Genomic DNA, 22,770 nt, shown 5'->3' on the forward strand with positions numbered 1-22,770 from the left:
GTTTCAAGTTAGGGGACAGGAAGAAGTCTCTTCGGTATAAGTCTGGTGAATAGGGTGTATGAGGAAGTAATTCAAAGCCCAATTCATGCTCTTTCACTACTGTTATCGCTGATGTGTGGGATGATGCATTATCCTGGTGAAAGATCACGTCTTTGGGTGCCAACCTTTGTCTTTCTTCAGCCAGTGCAAGTTTCAAACGATCGAACAATGAAGCTTAATAGGGTCCAGTTATGGTTCTGCCATTTTCCAAGTAATCTATGAGGATTGTTCCTTGGAAATCCAACAGTGGTCATCACCTTACAAGCTGATAAAATGGTCTTTTCCCTCCTCAGTGCACTTTCACCAGCCTTGGTGCATTTTGTTGACTGCTGTTTTGACTGTTATGTATAATAATGAATCCAGCTTTCATCAACAGTCGTAAATCGGCCCAAAAAGTATTGTGGATTGCGATTAAACATCATCAAACGTTGTGTTGAATTGTTATGCCAGATGCGCTTTTGGTGGAGTGTGCAGTCGAGGCACCCACAGCGCATACAGCTTCTTCATAGCCAGTTCTCCGTGCAGGATGTCATGCACTCACTCAGTTGAGATGCCTGGAGTCTCAGCAATTTTACGAATTTACATCGGCGGTCTTACATTACCACATAATGGATCTTATTAATTGTTTCCTTTGAGTTGACCTCAACTGGACGGCTGGAATGCGCTTCGTCTCCTTTGCTTGTCAGGCCACGTTTGAATTCATTAATCCAAAAGTAAATTGACTTCAATGATGGTGGAGAAGCCGGGCGATCTTCATCAAATTCTGTTTTGATTTATGCGGCAATCCAAACCTTAAAAACGATAATGTTTAATGACGGCACAGAACTCGGTTTCCTCAATTTCCAGTCGCAGTCGACACACTGACCAATTCAAACGGCTGTCAACAATGAACTGTACGCTGCATATTATTGAAATTCTGAATGCAACCACTGCAATAATCAAGCTGACCAACCATGAAAATGCAACAAAAATGTTCCATTCTTTCATGGAAATGTACCACACTTATTAACCCACCCTCTTATAAAGTCCGATTTGCTCATAAGCGTCTTGCAGATTTTGAACGTCATTATCTTTCTAGTTCAGACATATGCAGTTCAAAAGTATCATAGATTTTCTACCCAGTATTCACAGGAAATGTTTCACTGAGAGAGGCAGAAACTATGTTACATTGGTTGACCAAGTCTGTTGAGGCAGTAAAGTTCCGATCACGTTATATTTACATGGGAGCAGTGTAAAAACTACTGCTATAACATTAATATTGGTCATTTGCCAAAAACACCAACGAGGCATTATATCACAGCAAATGCCCTAGAATGCGTTTTGGAATAAATACGTAAATGTGATCTCTCAGGTTTTCTCAGTGCGATTGATTAAAGTGTGCTTCCGGGTGTTACGCTGAATCTTTGTCTCCACTTTATGCACAATGCAAGCTGACAAACCCAGCATTACCCGGGTATTCATTCTGCCATTTTCCTATTTGAAACGAAAACAAAAAATGAACTGTGTTTGTTGTGAAGTATCGAAAAAAAATTATTTCCATATATTCGTGAAAACACCTTTGGAATTATGAAAAAGTTGTATAAAGAAATAAGCATAATGTAAAAATGTATAATTACAGTACGCAAATTAAGAAAAATGGTCCCAGACAGTTTATGTAAGCTGGGCGCAGCTGATTCGGGTCTCTGCAACACAATTTTGTAAACCTCTTTGTGGTCACGCCTCTTCATAGCTCGGTAGAGATGGTTACTGATTTCGCCTACAGCTGTTTGCGCTTCCAAGTTGAAAGCTCTCAAAAGCGCTTCCAGGTGTCAGGGTCTCCTTAAGTTGACTCGACTATACAAGTGTCTTAGTAGTATAGAATAAATATATTAAAATTTTGAGTATGATGTGCCGTTTTTCACGAAGTTCAGTGATTATGACGTCATGTCTCTTGAACTGTGTGTCATACAATGATATATTTGTGTAAGTACATTCAGCGACATTCATGGGTACTGTCTGCCAACTGTGTTGCGAATAGAGTTAGTAGCAAAGAAATAATAAATTTAAACATCATTCACAGTGCGGCAGTTTTTCATGCATCTCAGTGTCTACGACGTAATATCTCCAAAACTATGTGTGTTAACATGATGTACTTTTGTAGGTACACTTAGCAGCATATGTGGGAGTTACCTGTGAAATTTATTGCGAATCCAGTCAGTATTTTGGAAGTAATACATTTAAACGTAATGCATGATGCGGCGTTTTCCACGCATTTCACTGTTTATGACGTTATATCTGCTGAACTATGATAAATCGGTGGTTCTTATTCACACAGCGATTGTTGCCTGACAGTACATCTGCATCCACATGGATACTCTGCAAATCACATTTAAGTGCCTGGCAGAGGGTTCATTGAACCATCTCCACAATTCTCTATTATTCCAATCTCGTATAGCGCGCGGAAAGAATGAACATCTATATCTTTCCGTGCGAGCTCTTATTTCCCTTATTTTATCGTGGTGATCGTTCCTCCCTATGTAGGTCGGTGTCAACAAAATATTTTCGCATTCGGAGGAGAAAGTTGGTGATTCGAATTTCGTGAGAAGATTCCGTCGCAACGAAAAACGCCTTTCTTTTAACGATTTCCAGCCCAAATCCTGTATCATTTCTGTGACACTCTCTCCCATATTTCTCGATAATACAAAACGTGCTGCCTTTCTTGAACTTTTTCGACATACTCCATCAGTCCTATCTGGTAAGGATCCCACACCGCGCAGCAGTATTCTGAAAGAGGACGGGCAAGCGTAATGTAGGCAGTGTCCTTAGTAGGTCAACAGTATGAGATATGTGTATGAAGTTTGGCTGAAATCGGTCCAGTGAGTTAGGACAAGATGTGGAACATACACACACGCATACCCACACATATTTTTGCAATAAGTATGAATTTAGACGACTGGCCCAGTTGTCTTCTTTGGGTGCTGTAAGGTTTGTTGTTATGCGTACTCGCTGGTTGGACCCCTACCGACTATTGTTGGTCTCACACCGCTATTTATAGCCGGGTTCGATTCCCGGTGCCCACTACGATCTTTGATGCTCTTTCAGTTTTAAGAGCTCATACTGACATTGAATGAAACGCAGATTCTTTCAGCGACTGGTGGATATGATGGCCGACGAAATTTTGATAAACTCAGTGCCGGATCCCAGGCGTTATTTAAACAAACTGCAGTCCTTGTTTGTTAGCTTTTCTGACGTCTTAGTTTCGATAGACTCCTTAATAGCGCTGTCCCAGAAACTTGATGTTTGCACCACGATACTGATCTCATCGTATTTCATTAAATAACTATTCGAGATAGCGCTCAGCGACAGCTGATTTGATTGGCTGTTTTCTCGGGTATATTGCTCGTGTTTCTTGCATCTCTCCTCATCTTTTCTGATAATCTACCTCACGTAAGACATACCTCATTCTCATTGAATTAACACCACCCGCAGACAAACCCAAACAACCGTAACGTCATAACCAAGCGACGATCGTAATACAAAGCAGCCAACATCAAACGAATCGTTTGGCTCGTAAATTTAAAGATTTTTGTGTTGATACCTGAATGAGGTTATTTAACAAGGGAAACACATACCCGGTGGTCCACGCAAGCCGTCCTCTGGTAGTTTTATGTTTCCCATGTACGTCAGTGCAAGGAGGGTTGCCTCGTCACTGCTATCCAGAGGGGAAGTGTACGCACAAGCGAACCTCCACCGAGCTGTGCCCCCATCTGTGCGCGTTTTCCTCCTGGTTCCACTCTGGTCAGGTCGCGTGTGCGTCTGTTTGTAGTTCAAGTCAGGTCTTGCAATCAAACAGGTAACAACTGCAATGTACTCTAGCGAAGACTACACCGAAATGATACTGATCCACAGGGAGATGCCCCGCAATGCAGCTGAGGCCTGAAGGTTGGATTCACGACGTTTCACAACGCGACATCTACCTTCTACGCATGTTTTTAGACGTAGGGATATGTGTTTAAGAATCAAGGGAGCTGTCGTGGAAGACCAGTCAGCTACGCACCCGATGTTGCCTGGAAAGTTATTGAGTATTTTGGTGCACATCCCACACACTTACACGAAAATAACTAATAAGTACAGTGTAGTATAAACGAAAGTATTATCGTTATATTGCATTTAAGATGAAGTATTATTTGCACCTATAATAATAATAATAATAATACCAGGGCTGTCCGATCGGTCGCGAAATGGACACCACAGTGAAAACCCAATGAAGTTTAACACAGATGTGTTGGGTAGTGTCTCTAGTATGACCGTCGATCGCATCAAGACGCTCTTTTCAGTTGTGAGCGGACTGTGAGCGAGTAACGGTGCCTAGAACAACGATGTCTCCCGCCAAGTAGGTGGGCCTGCTGAGAGGCTTCGCCTTTATGAATGCAGCCCACCCAACACAACTGCCACACACTTCATTCTTCATAGCAATTCTCAGCCGCACTCTGCAGGGGCAGTGAAGACGCTCCTGCAGCCTTTTCGATGGGAAGCGTTTGATCACCCATAACACATCCCTAATTGGCTCGTCCTGAGTATCATCTCTGTTCACATGAAACGCTGGATACGAAGACAACACTTGGGCGCAGGATACCCGCTATAGAGCAGCGTAGAGAATTATCGGAAAGCACAGGTGGCTCCCTTCTATGACGATGGTGTTGAAAATGTGATATAACACTCCGACAAATGTCTAAGTCGGAGCGGCGAATGTGTAGAGAAGTATCTGGAAAGTGTAGCTAACTCTTGTAAATAAAGTGTTTCAGATTTTGTCTGTGGTTTCTATTTAGCGACCGATCGGAACTTACTTTCTGGACAACCCTCGTAATAATAATAATACCATGATAGTCATTATTATTAATAGTATGAAAGTCATTAGATCTCGCCCAGTAATACCTATTTCTCATCATAATTAGTACAAAGAAGTGCTGCGGCAGACCTGGCAATATCGAGATCTTTGGTACATAGCATTCTGGAGGAACGAAAATGGTATCCCTTTAAGCTTCACCTGCACTGCAGCTGTATGGAAACGATTTCAAAATTCGGGTATAGTTCTGCCGACGTCTCGGAAATGAAGTAGCCGTAAATCCGGATTTCATCAAGCAGATTTTATGGGGAGGTGAATGCTATTTCGCCAATGACGCCACTGTCAATAGACATAATCTACATTACTCGGTTCCTGCAGATCCTCACTGGCTATAACCACATCACAAGAAAGCGCACTGCTGTGTTAACGTATGGTGCGGAATTCTAGGAGACCACATCATTGGACCAGTTTATTTGGCTCCCAGACTAACTGGGTAGCCGTGTTTGCAATACCTACAGAATGAGGTGGATCTTGGGCATCTCCTAGAAGACATCCCACTTCAGTTAGCTGTGAGGCACTGGTTTCAGCACGATGGTGCACCAACTCATTCTTGTAGACTGGTTAGGGGATATCTGAACGGTGGATAGGTCGTGGTGGTTGAATTCGATGGCCAGCGAGACGCCTGATTTAACTAATGCCCTTGAATTTTTTCGTACGAGATTGTATCAAAGCCAGGGTTTACGAAACGGAAGCAGAAAATCCAGTTGTGTTTAAAAGAATGAATACGTCATGCTTGCGCTACAGAAATATTAAGAACTGTCCATGCTAATACTGAGAGGCGCTTATATCTATACACCCAACAAGGCGGACATGCGTTTGAACATTTGTATTGTGAATAATGCAATTATAAAATGGTTCAAATGGCTCTGAGCACTATGGGACTTAACATCTGAGGTCATCAGTCCCCTAGAACGTAGAACTACTTAAACCTAACTAACCTAAGGACATCGCACACATCCATGCCCGAGGCAGGATTCGAACCTGCGACCGTAGCGGTCGCGCGGTTCCAGATTGAAGCGCCTAGAACCCCTCGGCCACACTGGCCGGCCATGCAATTATAAAGATCTGCCAATCTATAACATAGGTTTAAAGAAACATCATTTATGATATTATATTCATTGTTCTTTACTACAGTGAAGGATATCATAGCATTTATATAATACTACCAATTTGGAAGCACGAGTTGGTGCATTGTGTGTTGTTAATAAATTATCTGTCATATACTGATGTGCCTTGAAACGGAAAATTAATATGCTCTGGTTTTTGTGCATATTGTGGTCAGGGACAATCACGCTTTTACACAGACACATCTCTCGAGCCCGGGAACCGAACACGGCTAGTCTTACGTTTAGCAGGGTCTCCGCTCTGTTGGCGTGTAGCCCCTTTACTGTTCTGCAGGCAAATCTTCCGGCGTCTGTGGTATCCGGGTTTAACTAACGTCAGTGGAGAACTGTGTGCGTGGTGCGCGTGGTAGAGGTGTTTGTGTGGCCATGTGAGAAAAAAAAAATAATTAAGAACGCATAACTGCGATTAATTTCGTACGTAGCATAAGTAACACGTCTAGCATATTTGCAAAGCTGGTGACGTCTTTAAAAAAATCCGTTATTTTCGTGTGCATGAACTGTTAGGGACATCTAGGGGCACTTTTAAATGTTCAGTAGTTCTTTAGCAAAAATCCACGTATTTCCAAATAATGTTTTTATACAAAAACACAGAGGCATGCACATCGCAATCGGTTGTATTCACTTAATAATCTATTATCAGCACAACTTCAAGAACAACTTCAGTTACTAGAATTTTGTTTCATGAAACTCCTTTTGAATATACGCCCCCTTTCAAATGATGAGACGTTAGCATGGAATATGTCTGTTGACATATGTATAAGTCATATCCCGAACTTTCGTTGGTCTGTATAGGTTAATTGCAATACATGCTACAAATTTAACGTACGTGGATTACTTCGTTTTCGTTAGCAGTAGTATCATATTCTTCACTTAACCTATATAGGTCAACTGAAGTACGGGATACAAATTTTACAGTTGTTGCTTTTTTCGTCTCCGTTACTATTAGCATTCTGTTCCTCCGTAGATATTAATACTAGCGAAGGTGAAAAGACATACGTTATATTATAGGTCAACTGAAGTGTGGGGTACTAATGCTAACGAAAACGAAGAAATCGACTTACGTAACATTGGCATCTTATACCTCAGCTGAACTGGACGAAAAGAAGTGACATATATAAAATTTGTGTCCTGTTCTTGAGTTCACTTATATAGGTCAAATGAAGAACGGGATACCTACCTCCGTAGGTCAACTGAGGTAAATGATACTAACGTTACATAGATCGCTTTTTTCGAGTTTGCTAGCACTAGTATCCTATTCTTCAGTTGACTTATGTAGATCAACTGAAGTAAGGGATACGAATTTTACGTATGTAAGTCTTTTCGCGTTGACTAGTACTCGTATGGACTCGAAAATATCGTAGTAATACTACTTCTAGCAAACGGGAAAAAAGCAATAACTGTAAAAGCTGTACTCCGTGCTGCATTTGAGAACCCAAACTTAACGCAGAACAACGTAGTACGACAAAGAAATACACGATAAATTCAGTACAACATAAAAATGAAAAAAAACTAAACTTACAGTACTCAAAGTCATTCGAAAAAAAAGGCTAGTCTTGCAAGACGTCAACAAAAATCACATGCCCACATACAAATACACAAGAAAGACAATATCACAAGAAAACACAAATACAGACATACATACAAACATATAAACCCAGAAGCTCACATCAACCAAATGAACTAAAATAATAAAATAAATACCCACATAAAAACATTACGTAAGATAAGAAACTGAAGAATGAGGCACCAACCCTAACAACTCCCAAACCAAAGCAACACTTTTCCTTGATTATTATTTACCCCACAACCCCAACCCCACCTGAAAATAACAAATTTTGCAGGGTACATGCGCCCAGACTTTTAAGAAAACATTCAAACGGGCAATAAGTATCGGGTACACTACGCTTCCATGAATATTTATCTAAATGGCTCTGTAGTGTCAAATGCGTCTTTTCTCCCTCCCTACAATAGATTGTATGGTTGACCAATAACCTTTTACACTACTGGAATAAGCCCCAGGTAATGTATATCTGAATTCATTATCATGATACACGACAAGATGCCGAAAACCTCTTTTCCCCAAATCCCTGTATCACGAAAACCCATCGGGAATAAGTAAAGAACCCTCTGCCACATGATCTTCAATTCATTTCAACGAAACTTTCTTCGTTCGGGTGGAAGTATATTATCACATTCTGGAGCTGAAATTACAGTCCCCAAAACCCATAATCCTACAGCAGTTTCCCCCTTCTTGTACTTGCCTCATCGATTTCGACGATAACACCTGGTCCCCCAAAGACTCCCTATACTTTATACACTGAAGTACCAAAGAAACTGGTATAGGCATGCGCATTCAAATAGAGAGATATGTAAACAGTCAGAATACGGCGTTGTGGCGGCAAAGCTTATATAAGACAACAAGCCTCTGGCGCAGTTGTTAGACCGGTTACTGCTGCTACAATGGCAGGTTATCAAGATTTAAGTGAGTTTGAACGTGGTGTTATAGTCGACGCACAAGCGATGGGACACAGCGTCTTCGAGATAGCGATGAAGTCGAGATTTTTCCCTACGACCATTTCACTAGTGTACCGTGAACATCAGGAGTCTGGTAAAACATCATATCTCTGACATCGCTGCAGCCGGAAAAAGATCCGCGTACTCTCACAGATTTATAAACAACCCTGCAGATTCATGGTGTCAGTTCCCTCCAGGACTACTTCAGACATTAGTCGAGTATATTCCACGTCAGATTGTGGTACTTCTGCGTAATCGCGGGTGTCCTACACGATGTTGGGCAGCTGTAGCAGTTTTCTTGGCTCTCCAGTGTATGTTGTTTGTTGTGGTCTTCAGTCCTGAGACTGGTTTGATGCAGCTCTCCATGCTACTCTATCCTGTGCAAGCTTTTTCATCTCCCAGTACCTACTGCAACCTACATCCTTCTGAATCTGCTTAGTGTATTCATCTCTTGGTCTCCCTCTACGATTTTTACCCTCCACGCTGCCCTCCAATACTAAATTGGTGATCCCTTGATGCCTCAGAACATGTCCTACCAACCGATCCCTTCTTCTGGTCAAGTTGTGCCACAAACTTCTCTCCTCCCCAATCCTATTCAATACTTCCTCATTAGTTATGTGATCTACCCATCTAATCTTCAGCATTCTTCTGTAGCACCACATTTCGAAAGCTTCTATTCTCTTCTTGTCCAAACTATTTATCGTCCATGTTTCACTTCCATACATGGCTACACTCCATACGAATACTTTCAGAAATTACTTCCTGACACTTAAATCTATACTGGATGTTAACAAATTTCTCTTCTTCAGAAACGCTTTCCTTGCCATTGCCAGCCTACATTTTATATCCTCTCTACTTCGACCATCATCAGTTATTTTGCTCCCCAAATAGCAAAACTCCTTTACTACTTTAAGTGCCTCATTTCCTAATCTAATTCCCTCAGCATCACCCGACTTAATTAGACTACATTCCATTATCCTTGTTTTGCTTTTGTTGATGTTCATCTTATATCCTCCTTTCAAGACACTGTCCATTCCATTCAACTGCTCTTCCAAGTCCTTTGCTGTCTCTGACAGAATTACAATGTCATCGGCGAACCTCAAAGTTTTTATTTCTTCTCCATGAATTTTAATACCTACCCCGAATTTTTCTTTTGTTTCCTTTACTGCTTGCTCAATATACAGATTGAACAACATCGGGGAGAGGCTACAACCCTGTCTTACTCCCTTCCCAACCACTGCCTCCCTTTCATGTCCCTCGACTCTTATAACTGCCATCTGGTTTCTGTACAAATTGTAAATAGCCTTTCGCTCCCTGTATTTTACCCCTGCCACCTTTAGAATTTGAAAGAGAGTATTCCAGTCAACATTGTCAAAAGCTTTCTCTAAGTCTACAAATGCTAGAAACGTAGGTTTGCCTTTCCTTAATCTTTCTTCTAAGATAAGTCGTAAGGTCAGTATTGCCTCACGTGTTCCAGTGTTTCTACGGAATCCAAACTGATCTTCCCCGAGGTTGGCTTCTACTAGTTTTTCCATTCGTCTGTAAAGAATTCGTGTTAGTATTTTGCAGCTGTGACTTATTAAGCTGATAGTTCGGTAATTTTCACATCTGTCAACACCTGCTTTCTTTGGGATTGTAATTATTATATTCTTCTTGAAGTCTGAGGGTATTTCGCCTGTTTCATACATCTTGCTCACCAGATGGTAGAGTTTTGTCAGGACTGGCTCTCCCACGGCCGTTAGTAGTTCCAATGGAATATTGTCTACTCCGGGGGCCTTGTTTCGACTCAGGTCTTTCAGTGCTCTGTCAAACTCTTCACGCAGTATCATATCTCCCATTTCATCTTCATCTACATCCTCTTCAATTTCCATAATATTGTCCTCAAGTACATCGCCCTTGTATAGACCCTCTATATACTCCTTCCACCTTTCTGCTTTCCCTTCTTTGCTTAGAACTGGGTTTCCATCTGAGCTCTTGATATTCATACAAGTCGTTCTCTTATCTCCAAAGGTCTCTTTAATTTTCCTGTAGGCGGTATCTATCTTACCCCTAGTGAGATAGGGCTCTACATCCTTACATTTGTCCTCTAGCCATCCCTGCTTAGCCATTTTGCACTTCCTGTCGATCTCATTTTTGAGACGTTTGTATTCCTTTTTGCCTGTTTCACTTACTGCATTTTTATATTTTCTCCTTTCGTCAATTAAATTCAATATTTCTTCTGTTACCCAAGGATTTCTACTAGCCCTCGTCTTTTTACCTACTTGATCCTCTGCTGCCTTCACTACTTCATCCCTCAAAGCTACCCATGCTTCTTCTACTGTATTTATTTCCCCCATTCCTGTCAATTGCTCCCTTATGCTCTCCCTGAATCTCTGTACAACCTCTGGTTCTTTTAGTTTATCCAGGTCCCATCTCCTTAAATACCCACCTTTTTGCAGTTTCTTCAGTTTTAATCTACAGGTCATAACCAATAGATTGTGGTCGGAGTCCACATCTGCCCCTGGAAATGTCTTACAATTTAAAACCTGGTTCCTAAATCTCTGTCTTACCATTATATAATCTATCTGATACCTTTTAGTATCTCCAGGGTTCTTCCATGTATACAGCCTTCTTTCATGATTCTTAAACCAAGTGTTAGTTATGATTATGTTGTGCTCTGTGCAAAATTCGACCAGGCGGCTTCCTCTTTCATTTCTGTCCCCCAATCCATATTCACCTACTATGTTTCCTTCTCTCCCTTTTCCTACACTCGAATTCCAGTCACCCATGACTATTAAATTTTCGTCTCCCTTCACAATCTGAATAATTTCTTTTATTTCATCATACATTTCTTCAATTTCTTCGTCATCTGCAGAGCTAGTTGGCATATAAACTTGTACTACTGTAGTAGGCGTGGGCTTCGTATCTATCTTGGCCACAATAATGCGTTCACTATGCTGTTTGTAGTAGCTTACCCGCATTCCTATTTTCCTATTCATTATTAAACCTACTCCTGCATTACCCCTATTTGATTTTGTGTTTATAACCCTGTAGTCACCTGACCAGAAGTCTTGTTCCTCCTGCCACCGAACTTCACTAATTCCCACTATATCTAACTTCAACCTATCCATTTCCCTTTTTAAATTTTCTAACCTACCTGCCCGATTAAGGGATCTGACATTCCACGCTCCGATCCTTAGAACGCCAGTTTTCTTTCTCCTGATAACGACATCCTCTTGAGTAGTCCCCGCCCGGAGATCCGAATGGGGGACTATTTTACCTCCGGAATATTTTACCCAAGAGGACGCCATCATCGTGTAATCATACAGTAAAGCTGCATGCCCTCGGGAAAAATTACGGCTGTAGTTTCCCCTTGCTTTCAGCCGTTCGCAGTACCAGCACAGCAAGGCCGTTTTGGTTATTGTTACAAGGCCAGATCAGTCAATCATCCAGACTGTTGCCCTTGCAACTACTGAAAAGGCTGTTGCCCCTCTTCAGGAACCACACGTTTGTCTGGCCTCTCAACAGATACCCCTCCGTTGTGGTTGCACCTACGGTACGGCTATCTGTATCGCTGAGGCACGCAAGCCTCCCCACCAACGGCAAGGTCCATGGTTCATGGGGGGAGGTCTCCAGTGTATATTCCCCACAAATTTTCGTACAAAACGAATACCAGTCTAAAACGGTACGCTCACTCACACGACAATCAGGCCTACAAAACCACACAGTATACCTTAAATACCAACAGTATGTACTTTTCATGGTTTCCCTCAAGGCCAGCTTCGATTTCTCAGACCATGTTCCTCATCTAATTGTACGCCTCCATATGAAGATATCTTAAGTACGACGAGCACACACTTCTCAGGCGCATATTTTCCCAGCACTCACGACATCGAACATAATCAGGAAGAAGACCACATAATTGCAAAAACTAAATGGTTGAGATCATATCTACGCCCAAAGCCTGCTTCAGGCCTTCCATATTCACAGATATAGATAAATCCATACCTACAAACGAAAATCAAAGAGTAAAAGTCACCGTAAATGAAAAACAAGTCTTCCGAATTATCTCAGACTCAATGAGAATGGAAATAAGTACGAATGAATTGAAAAGAAGAAATGATCTAAATGTATACAAAAGACAAAAATCTTACACAATGTCTAGCTCTTTCTTTTAGTAACACATTCATTTATTTCCATTTAAAATGATGGTGCTTATCCACAGAAGATAACAGATTTATTATCTATGGCTCGAAAATAAAGACATTACATCATCTTTAGGAAACTTGAACACTTGAACCTTGTTTTCTGCCATGTAATTTTCATTACCTTTTGGTACGCAACATTTTACGACCACAGTGAAGATGAAACTGCGTAACCGTATATTATGTTGCGTTAAACTCATGCAAACAACACTTAGCAACACACAATATGATTTCTGTGCTCTTAAATCACAATCCCGTAACGATCACATAGCATAACATGTTTTTATACGCAACACGTTGTTGATACAGTGTAAGACATCTGTCGACTTTCACCGCTTCTCGTAGACGTCACAACTTCAGATTCTTGCAGTTGTTCGGCCTTTCGATCTAGGTGGTGTTGATGGAATGCGATACTCACCCGGCTTTCGGAGACCTAGATCGTCTGTAAAATTACAAAGAATACTTTTTATCTTAGCTGAAAGGATGCCATGTATCGGCCGAGAGACTTTGCGTTTCACGGAATACCAGTGCGAACTCTGAAAAACAAAAAAAGCATCTAAGGGTGTAGTGGGCCCCCGGAATCGAACTCGTCTATAAATAACAGCGTGAGACGACCGTCTAATAAATACAGTCAGACCCTGTGGTGCGAAAGTTGTTACCTTTTGACAGCTGTAGCGACACTAGCGCTCCAAGGGGCGAGAAAGCAGACATTTAATGTGTCTTAAGGATAATATTTGCTTTTAATTATTTTCTGCTTAATTGACGGAATAGTTGTTATATTTTTGCGTTCCACGTGTTGGTAAGTTACCAAGAGTCATGAATTATTGTGAAATACATGTAAACACAGCTGAATCACACTGATTCAGTGACATAAGCTACAGCTCATTCATGAAGAAATACTTTCGAATATGTCTATATTTGCAGCTTATTCTGTTGAGAGCAAGAGAATACAAACACATCTCATGCATGGGAAGCATATATTTCTGTTGTTGTCTGTTGTTATTATCATAGGCACTTTCCCTGATACTTAAAACATTGTTATGGGGGCCAACGATTCGCCCATCCTTACACTTCACTCCACTTTCTAATATAGGAATATTTTTGAATATGTAATTATTTTTGTTTCATAAGTGAATGTGTTGGAGATTCTTGCCGCTTGTGGCTCAGATTTAGTAACAATTGTGGAATTTGCTTCTCCTGTATTGGGAAATAGTTTTATTGCTTATGGCGGTTTACTATTAAGTTTGTGTGGTTTTCTCTTAAGCTACAGTTGTGTTGACTTATTTGATACGTTAAATAATATAGCTATTACGTTCCATATAGGTTTCATTCGTTCCACATTGTCCGCCCCGATAGCTGAGGGCCGATTGTCCTTTGTAATAAAAGAACTGAGTAAAAGAATCAACGATCAACTTGAACGAATGACATGTGTTTCGTCCGCCCAGACCAAACGAAACGAACAACACCGAAAAAATTTAAAAATGTGATCAGCGTGACGGACTGCCGTCCTACAGGCCCAGGTTCGATTCCCGGCTGGGTCGGGGATTTTCTCCGCTCAGGGACTGGGTATAGTGCTGTCTTCATCATCATTTCATCCCCATCTGGAGCGCAGGTCGCCCAATGTGGCGTCGAATGTAATAAGATCTGCACCAAGGCGGCCGGACCTGTCCCGCAAGGGGCCTCCCGGGCAATGACGCCAAACGCTCATTACCATTTTCGTAACACATTCACTGCTTTGGCTGAAAAAGTAGCGAACAAAACTCTGTTTTGTTGAGTCGATGTACGCCGTCTTCCCGTAGAAAGTGAGGTGTCCTGGTGTTTACTAGCAACTTTTTGTTATTAAAGAAAAACGACATTATTCAGTAAATGTCTGTATGCTAGAAGAGAGTCTTGAATAAATTGTCCTGTAGTGTACGGTTTTGTATCTCCCAGTTCCTTAGGACACTAAGAAATCACAAATGTGGTGTAATTTTTTACGTATGACGATTTTTATAGAACTACATACACTCTGTTTTGTAAGAACTGTGTTACAAATCAATATAAACATTAGTACTCGCACTCGTCCTATTCAGAGGTGTTGTTTACTGGCCGCTTGGGGCGCTACTATCGCCGATGCTAACAAAAACGAGACGGAGAGTCGCGACTGTTACGTTAGACAGTTGTGAGACCAACAGTAGACGCGTTGGAGTCCTAGCAGTGAGTATACGTAACAGCAAAACTCGCAGCACCTGAAAAAGACGGCCGGGTCGAGATATTGTCAGAAAATGGAAACAACGACTGGGCAGAGCACCTAAATATAAGTAGATGTTGTATGATGGAACCATCAAGTAACTATAACCCATTCGCAACTGAAAGCCTCGTCCACCTTGGAGAGCCTATATTTTCGATTGTAAATGGATATGAACTGTTTGGTCTTTTCCTAACTTGGAGCAGTCTGCTGGATGTTGTAGCCATGGTTTTATCTTTGCCCCACTTATGAGCCTACTGCAGGGAAGGGTAGACGAATTTGCGCGGTTCACCTTCTGCAGAGTGGACAGCTCTCAGACCTCTAAATCCTTAGAATGATAAGTGGGAATATTATGGAAAAATCACAGTTGGCCCAGGTGGAATTTGAAGGTGGTGGGTGGCGACGTGAAGGGCATGCGGCCACCCTCTAATGCTAACATTGCCTAATCTAGAAATTAAGATGCCGAAGCCGTGAAGATACAGCATAAAGACTAGGAAAAAGAAGAGATGCTGGACAGTAAGGAGGAAAGATTAAACCTTTTATGATCATCTTTTAGCTCTAAACCAATCATATGTCGTAAAATATAAAGTTTTTCCTTGTGTTAAGAAAAGCAGAAAAATGCTCTACTGAAAATGGTAGAAATCAACAAACATATGAGACAGCTTAGTATTAACCATCGCAGTACCAAAAAGGGGGGGGGGGTGTTACTTTATACCCACCTTATGGAAATATTGTAATTTAGTCAGATTTTTATATTTTAAAGTTAAAGAAAAGTTTATCGTTTTTAATGAATTATTCTATCAGATTCAGTAAATGTTTAACAATTTTCAGTTTAACTTAATACAAAAAATTAAGTCTTAATAGTGACGTCACTTTCCACAATGAATGTCGTATTCAATATTTTCCAGATCAGGATCTTACTTCAAACATGAGTACCTCTTGAAAAAGTATGTTGTAAATAAAAGTCAACAACAATTAACGAAAGTTGCATTTTTTAAAATAAAGTAACCCCAGGTTGGTAGTACATGTTATGAAAATGCGTCTATATAGCTAAGATATTTTCAAGTTCTGAATCATTCTTAAACATGAGTGCCTCTTTAAAATGTCTGCTGTTAATATAAGTCAAAAACAATTAACGAATTTAGCTTTTTTAACTTATTTAGTTTGCACATAAAGTACCTCCTCCCCCACCTCCCCTTGGTAATGCGCCTTATGGAAAACGTGTTGATATTGCTGGGGCTAAGCAACCAAACTCAGTTTCCTTCTTCCCCATAGTAAAGTTTCAATTATAACTACCGGATTAAAATTATAAATTCAACTTCATATTTCATCAGTAAATATATCCGCACATAGAAACGATTGTTTCCTTTTTCAGTTAAAATGGTTCAAATGGCTCTGAGCACTATGGGACTTAGCTTCTGAGGTCATCAGTCTCCTAGAACTTAGAACTACTTAAACTTAACTAATCTAAGGACATCACACACATCCATGCCCGAGGCAGGATTCGAACCTGCGATCGTAGCGGTCGCGCGGTTCCAGACTGTAGCGCCTAGAACCGCTCGGCCACTCAAGCCGGCTTTTCAGTTGATGTATGTAATTAATTCTACATGTAATACCTTTTAGTATAAGTACTCCACACGGTATAATTTCTGTATTTTCTGTGCAGAGAATATCTAAGTCACTCGTTATTTTATCTGTATTTGCGAGATACGGTTTCCACCTGACGAAGGCATAAAAAGCCGAAAGCTGATTCGTGACTAAATAAAATTTTTCACTGCAAACGAATTTCGTACTTAATATCATTAAAATTTTGCTATTTGCTATCCTTTCTTCATTCCTTCTTGGTCCTGCAATGTATGTATGAAAGTTTCTAAGCTTTTCACCACACTTGTCTTGCAGTAGGCTGCTGAGTACCCTGGATAACGTCAGTAGGACACTTATCGATAATGTTTTCTTTTTTGAAACCCAAAACTAGAAAATAACTGTTTACCTAGTAACAAATGTTCTCTCTGATCATAAAGCATCATCAGGATAAATTGCCTAGTGCCTTACGGTAAGGATACTCCTGAGTGGACATCAGTTGGAATAATTAACAACACCAGGAGAAATGTTGTTAAGAATAGTTTACAAGAAATGACCTGGGATGAAATTTATAATGAATCAAATGCTAAAATAAAATTTAATCTATTCAATGAAAAATTCTTATCATAATTTGAAAATAGCTTCTCATGGATCATTAGACGGATTAAAGAATCTTGTGAAAGGAAAAGAGAAATTTGTCTTTTGGCAAGAACAAGTAGACACCCTGCAGTAGTTCAACACTACAAAAGCTACTTAAAATTACTACGAAAGATTATTACAAAATCAAGGAACAAGCATATAATATCAGAAATCAGTAATTCCAACAACAGATGTAAGGCTGTATGGAATGTAGTAAAACAAGAGATGGGATAACCAACCACAGAACAAGACAACATCACCACTGAACTCCATGGAAGGGCTGGAAATGATGAGTCACAGGTAGCAAATATATTTAATAATAATTTCTTTAATGTAGTGGGAACGATGGGGACAAACAGTTCAAGAGAAAAATAACAACGGTATGTTGAAAAAGGAACTCTCACAAAATCCAGTCATATGAATGTATCACCAGTTTCATCTTCTGAAATTAAGAAAATTATACATTCTCTCAAAGACAGAGGCTCATCTACTTTTGGTGCTTTTTCCAATAGAGTACTAAAGATTTTCTCCCATATAACAAGCCCAGTCTTATCTGAAATTTTTAATGCATTGCCAACTCAAGGCATTTTGCCAGAGACTGAAATATGCCACTGTTAATCCTATCTTTAAGAAAGGCTATTTCTTTCCCCCATTCCTTTCAATTATTCCCTTATGCTCTCCCTGAAACTCTGTACAACTTCTGGTATAGTCAGTTTATCCAGGTCCCATCTCCTTAAATTTCCACCTTTTTGCAGTTTCTTCAGTTTTAATCTACAGTTCATAATCAATAGATTGTGGTCAGAGTCCACATCTGCCCCTGGAAATGTCTTACAATTTAAAACCTGGTTCCTAAATCTCTGTCTTACCATTATATAATCTATCTGATACCTTCTAGTATCTCCAGGCTTCTTCCATGATTCTTGAACCAAGTGTTAGCTATGATTGAGTTATGCTCTGTGCAAAATTCTACCAGGCGGCTTCCTCTTTCATTTCTTACACCCAATCCATATTCACCTACTACGTTACCTTCTCTTCCTTTTTCCTACTATCGAATTCCAGTTACCCATGACTATTAAATTTTCGTCTCCATTCACTATCTGAATAATTTCTTTTATCTCATCATATAAACTTGTACTCCTGTAGTAGGCGTGGGCTTCGTGTCTATCTTGGCCACAATAATGCGTTCACTATGCTGTTTGTAATAGCTTACCCGCACTCTTATTTTTTTAATTAATTATTCAACCAATTCCTGCATTACCCCTATTTGATTTTGTATTTATAATCCTATATTCACCTGACCAGAAGTCTTGTCCCTCCTGCCACCGAACTTCACTAATTCCCACTATATCTAACTCTAACCTATCCATTTCCCTTTTTAAATTTTCTAACCTACCTGCCCGATTAAGGGATCTGTCATTCCATGCTCCGATCCGTAGAACGCCAGTTTTCTTTCTCCTGATAACGACATCCTCTTGAGTAGTCCCCGCCCGGAGATCCGAATGGGGGACTATTTTACCTCCGGAATATTTTACCCAAGAGGACGCCATCATCGTTTAACCATACAGTAAAGCTGCATGTCTTTGGGAAATATTATGGGTGTAGTTTCCCCTTGCTTTCAGCCGTTCGCAGTACCACAACAGCAAGGCCGTTTTGGTTAGTGTTACAAGGCCAGATCAGTCAACCATCCAGACTGTTGCCCCTACAACTACTGAAAAGGCTGTTGCCCCTCTTCAGGAACCACACGTTTGACTGGCCTCTCAACAGATACCCCTCCGTTGTGGTTGCACCTACGGTACGGCTATCTGTATCGCTGAGGCACGCAAGCCTCCCCACCAACGGCAAGGTCCATGGTTCTTGAGGGGGGGGATTTCACATTACTTATCTAAAACTCAACCGATGGATGTCGTATCTAAACAAAAGAATGCAGAAAGTTGCACTTCGTAATTCAACCTACGTAGTCCGGGGGACATTACTCTGACTGGAGAGAAGTCATGTATGGCGTTCCCCAGTGCCCAATCTTAGATCCACTGTAGTTCCTCATTTATGTAAACGACCTTCCGTCCAATACGGGACGAGCAGTATTAGTTCTTCTTGCAGACACCAGTATTCAATCCAAGCATGAATACAGAAACCGAAGAAACGGTAAACAAAGTTGTTGGTAGTATGACTGACGTTTTCTGCGAATGATCTCACCCACAACATATTCAGCTGTGCACGTGTAGGGGTATTACACAAATGATGAGTGGAACACATGGTGAGGAAATAACAAACAGGGTGGAAACTTCAAAATTCTTAAGTGTCCATATTGATGAGAATTTAAATTGGAAAGAAATACATACTGTAATTCCTAAAACAATTTAGTTCAGCCAAGTTTTCACTTAGAATCATTGCAAATCTTGGGGAGAGACAAATGAGTACGTCGCCATATTTTGCAGATTTTCATATGGAATAACGTTCTGTGATAACTCATCTCTAAGAAAGAAAGTCTCTATTGCTCTAAAACGTGCTGTGAGAATAATGATAATATGTGGTCTTCACCAAGGATCATCTTGTAGACATCTATTTAAGGAATGAGGAATTTGTTTCGTCATGAAGTTTGTTGTAAATAATTCACTGCAGTTCGAAAGGAACAATGATGTACATATTTACAACACCAGAAGGAAAAATGACATTCATATTCCACATTAAGTTTCTCTTTAACACAAGAAGATTTTATTTAGATCGCTTCTAAATCTGCATCTATATGTACATCTACATCTACATAGGTACTCCGCAAGCCACCTTAAGGTGCGTGGTGGAGCGTACGCTGTACCACTACTAGTCATTTCCCCTCCTGTTCCACTCGCAAATGGAGCGAGGGAAAAACGTCTGTACGCCTGCGTATGAGCCCTAATTACTCGTATCATATCTTCGTGGTCCTTACGCGCAATGCATGTTGGCGGGAGCAGAATCGTTCGGCATTCAGCTTCAAATGTCGGTTCTCTAAATTTTGTCAATGGTGTTTCCCGGAAAGAACACCGCCTTCCCTCAGGGAATCCCATTTCAGCTCCTGAGCCATCTCCATAACACTTACGTGTTGCTCGAACCTACTGGTAACAAATCTAGCAGCCCTCATCTGAATTGCTTCGATGTCTTACTTCATTACTTAGCCACTGATAAAATGTCTGACAGACAACAAAGTAAAGTTTGAACATAAACTGAGAAAGTTTGTCCTTGAGTGCTCCTTCTATTCAAAAAAATGTTCAAATGTGTGTGAAATCTTATGGGACTTAACTGCTAAGGTCATCAGTCCCTAAGCTTACACACTACTTAACCTAAATTATCCTAAGGACAAACACACACACCCATGCCCGACGGAGGAATCGAACCTCCGCCGGGACCAGCCGCTCAGTCCATGACGGCAGCGCTACAGACCGCGCGGCTAATCCCGCGCGGCAAAATGACTCGTTCCACATCATTACGATTTATTGTGCAAAATGATCCATCGAACATGAAACTACTTTCTTTCGTTAGTAGGAAATGTGACACCATCTCTACAATATTGGCACATATGGAAATGGTTGAAGAGTTTGCACAATAGTGTGGCTCGCTTACCTGCAGCAGGATGAAGCAGATGGAGTAGATGAGCGCTCTGCGGTGTGTGGGGTCCGTGAAGATGAGGGTGGGAGCCACGGAGGAGGACTTGTGCTCCTCCACCGTCTGCAGCACGCGCTTCATCTCCTGCTCGACGGCCTTGGGGTCGTCGGCCCCGCGCAGGCGCATCAGCGAGCGCTCGGCGTCGGCGTCGCAGCCGCGCATGGCCAGGAAGTAGGGCGACTCGGGCATCCAGAGGAACGAGGCGGCGAACGCGAGCGGCGGCGCCAGGCACGCCCACGCCAGCGTCGAGAACGACACGTACGCGCCCACCGCGTAGCAGTACAGCGTGCCCACGTTCAGCAGCACCTGCCGGCGTCCGCCACGTGAGTTGAAAGGTCCAGCTCCCAAAATTTGGTGGTTACCCAAGTCCGTGGACCGTGCCACTGGTCACCGGACCACGTAAATAGTCCACACAGTCAGTCCGAGGCAAAGGGTCTGGTACAAAAGAGGGAACTGGTCCTAGACCAGTGGTTTCCAACCTTTCTGAGACCACTACCCCTAAATGCAATTAGATGTTAGCCCCCCCCCCCCCTCACCACCTCTCCACCTGCATCATCGTCTTCAACATTGCCGTCCAAAAAAATTAGCAATGAAAAAGAATTTTCCCTGAACACTGTCATTTTAAAAAGGGCAAATGATAACAAATGACATCTAGTTTTAACTGAATTTTCCGCTGATGTTTGACAGCACACGTTAATACTATTCAAAAGAAAAACAATTCCCAATGCTCGTTGTCTGTTAGTTGGATTTTGTGTTGCAAGGTGAAAACGAAACTCCACTGCGGAACTTCATAGAACTTTTATAAGCTGGCCTCGGTGGAAGATCAGTTTGGATTCCGGGGAAATGTGGGCCAACGCGAGGCAAGAGTGACCCTATGAATTATCTTAGAACATAGGTTAAGGAAAGGCAAATCTACGTTTATAGCATTTGTAGACTTAGAGAAAGCTTTTGACAGTGTTGACTGGAATAGTCTCTTTGAGACTTTGGAGGTAGTAACGGTAAAATACAGAAAACAAAAGGCTGTTTGGAACTTGTACAGAAACCAGAGTCGAGGGGCTTGAAAAGGAAACAGAGATTGAGAATGGAGTGAGACAGGGTTATAACATATCCCCGATGTTATTCGATCGGCAAATTTAGCAAGCAGTAAAGAAAATCAAAGAGAAATGTGGAGAAGGGATTACAGTTCAGAGAGAAGATATAAAAACTGAGGTTTGCGGATGATACTGTAATTCTGCCAGAAACAGCAAATGACTCGTAAGAACACTTTAACAGAATGGCCAGTGTCTTGGAAGGTGGATATAAGATGATCATCAACAACAAAAGCAAGGCGAAGATGATGGAATGTAGTCGAATTAAATCAGGTGATGCTGCGGGAATTAGATTACGAAACGACGCACTTAAAGTGGTAGATGAGTTTTGCTATTTGGGGAGTAAAATAACGGATCACGGCAAAAGTACGGAGGATATAAAATGTAGACTAGCAATGGTAAGAAAAGCTTTCCTGAAGAAGGGAAATTTGTTAAACATTGAACATAGATGTAAGTGTTTGGAAGTCGTTTCTGAAAGTGTTTGTATGGAGTGAAGCCATCTGTGGAAGTGAAACATGGACGATAAACGGTTTAGACACGAAAAGAACAGAAGCTTGTGAAATGTCGTGCTCCAGAAGAATTCTGATGGTGGGATGGGTAGATCAGATGAGTAACGAGGAGGTACTGAATAGAACTGTGAAGAAAAGAAATTTGTTGCGCAATCTGACTAGAAGAAGGGATCGGTTGATAGGACATCAATGGGTCACCAATTTAGTATTCGAGAGAGGTGCGTGTGTGGGGTGGTGAGGGGGGAGCGAGGGGTAAAAATCGTAGAGGGAAACAAAGAGATGAATACATTAAGCAGATTCAGAAGGATGTAAGTTGCAGTAGTTGGCCGGCCGGTGTGGCCGAG

At 41.3% G+C, this 22,770-nt stretch overlaps 1 protein-coding gene across 1 annotated transcript in view; it reads right to left on the minus strand.

Moving 5' to 3' along the window:
• Nucleotides 1-22,770, minus strand: part of LOC126481004 (facilitated trehalose transporter Tret1-like) — a 128,748-nt gene that overhangs the window by 65,491 nt on the left and 40,487 nt on the right. The window contains exon 3 of the mRNA XM_050104458.1: nucleotides 20,788-21,135. Within this exon, the coding sequence (XP_049960415.1) occupies nucleotides 20,788-21,135 (348 nt within the window). The remainder of the gene's footprint in view (nucleotides 1-20,787; nucleotides 21,136-22,770) is intronic.

The sequence above is a fragment of the Schistocerca serialis genome, chromosome 5 (assembly GCF_023864345.2).
Source record: "Schistocerca serialis cubense isolate TAMUIC-IGC-003099 chromosome 5, iqSchSeri2.2, whole genome shotgun sequence".
Taxonomy (NCBI): domain Eukaryota; kingdom Metazoa; phylum Arthropoda; class Insecta; order Orthoptera; family Acrididae; genus Schistocerca; species Schistocerca serialis.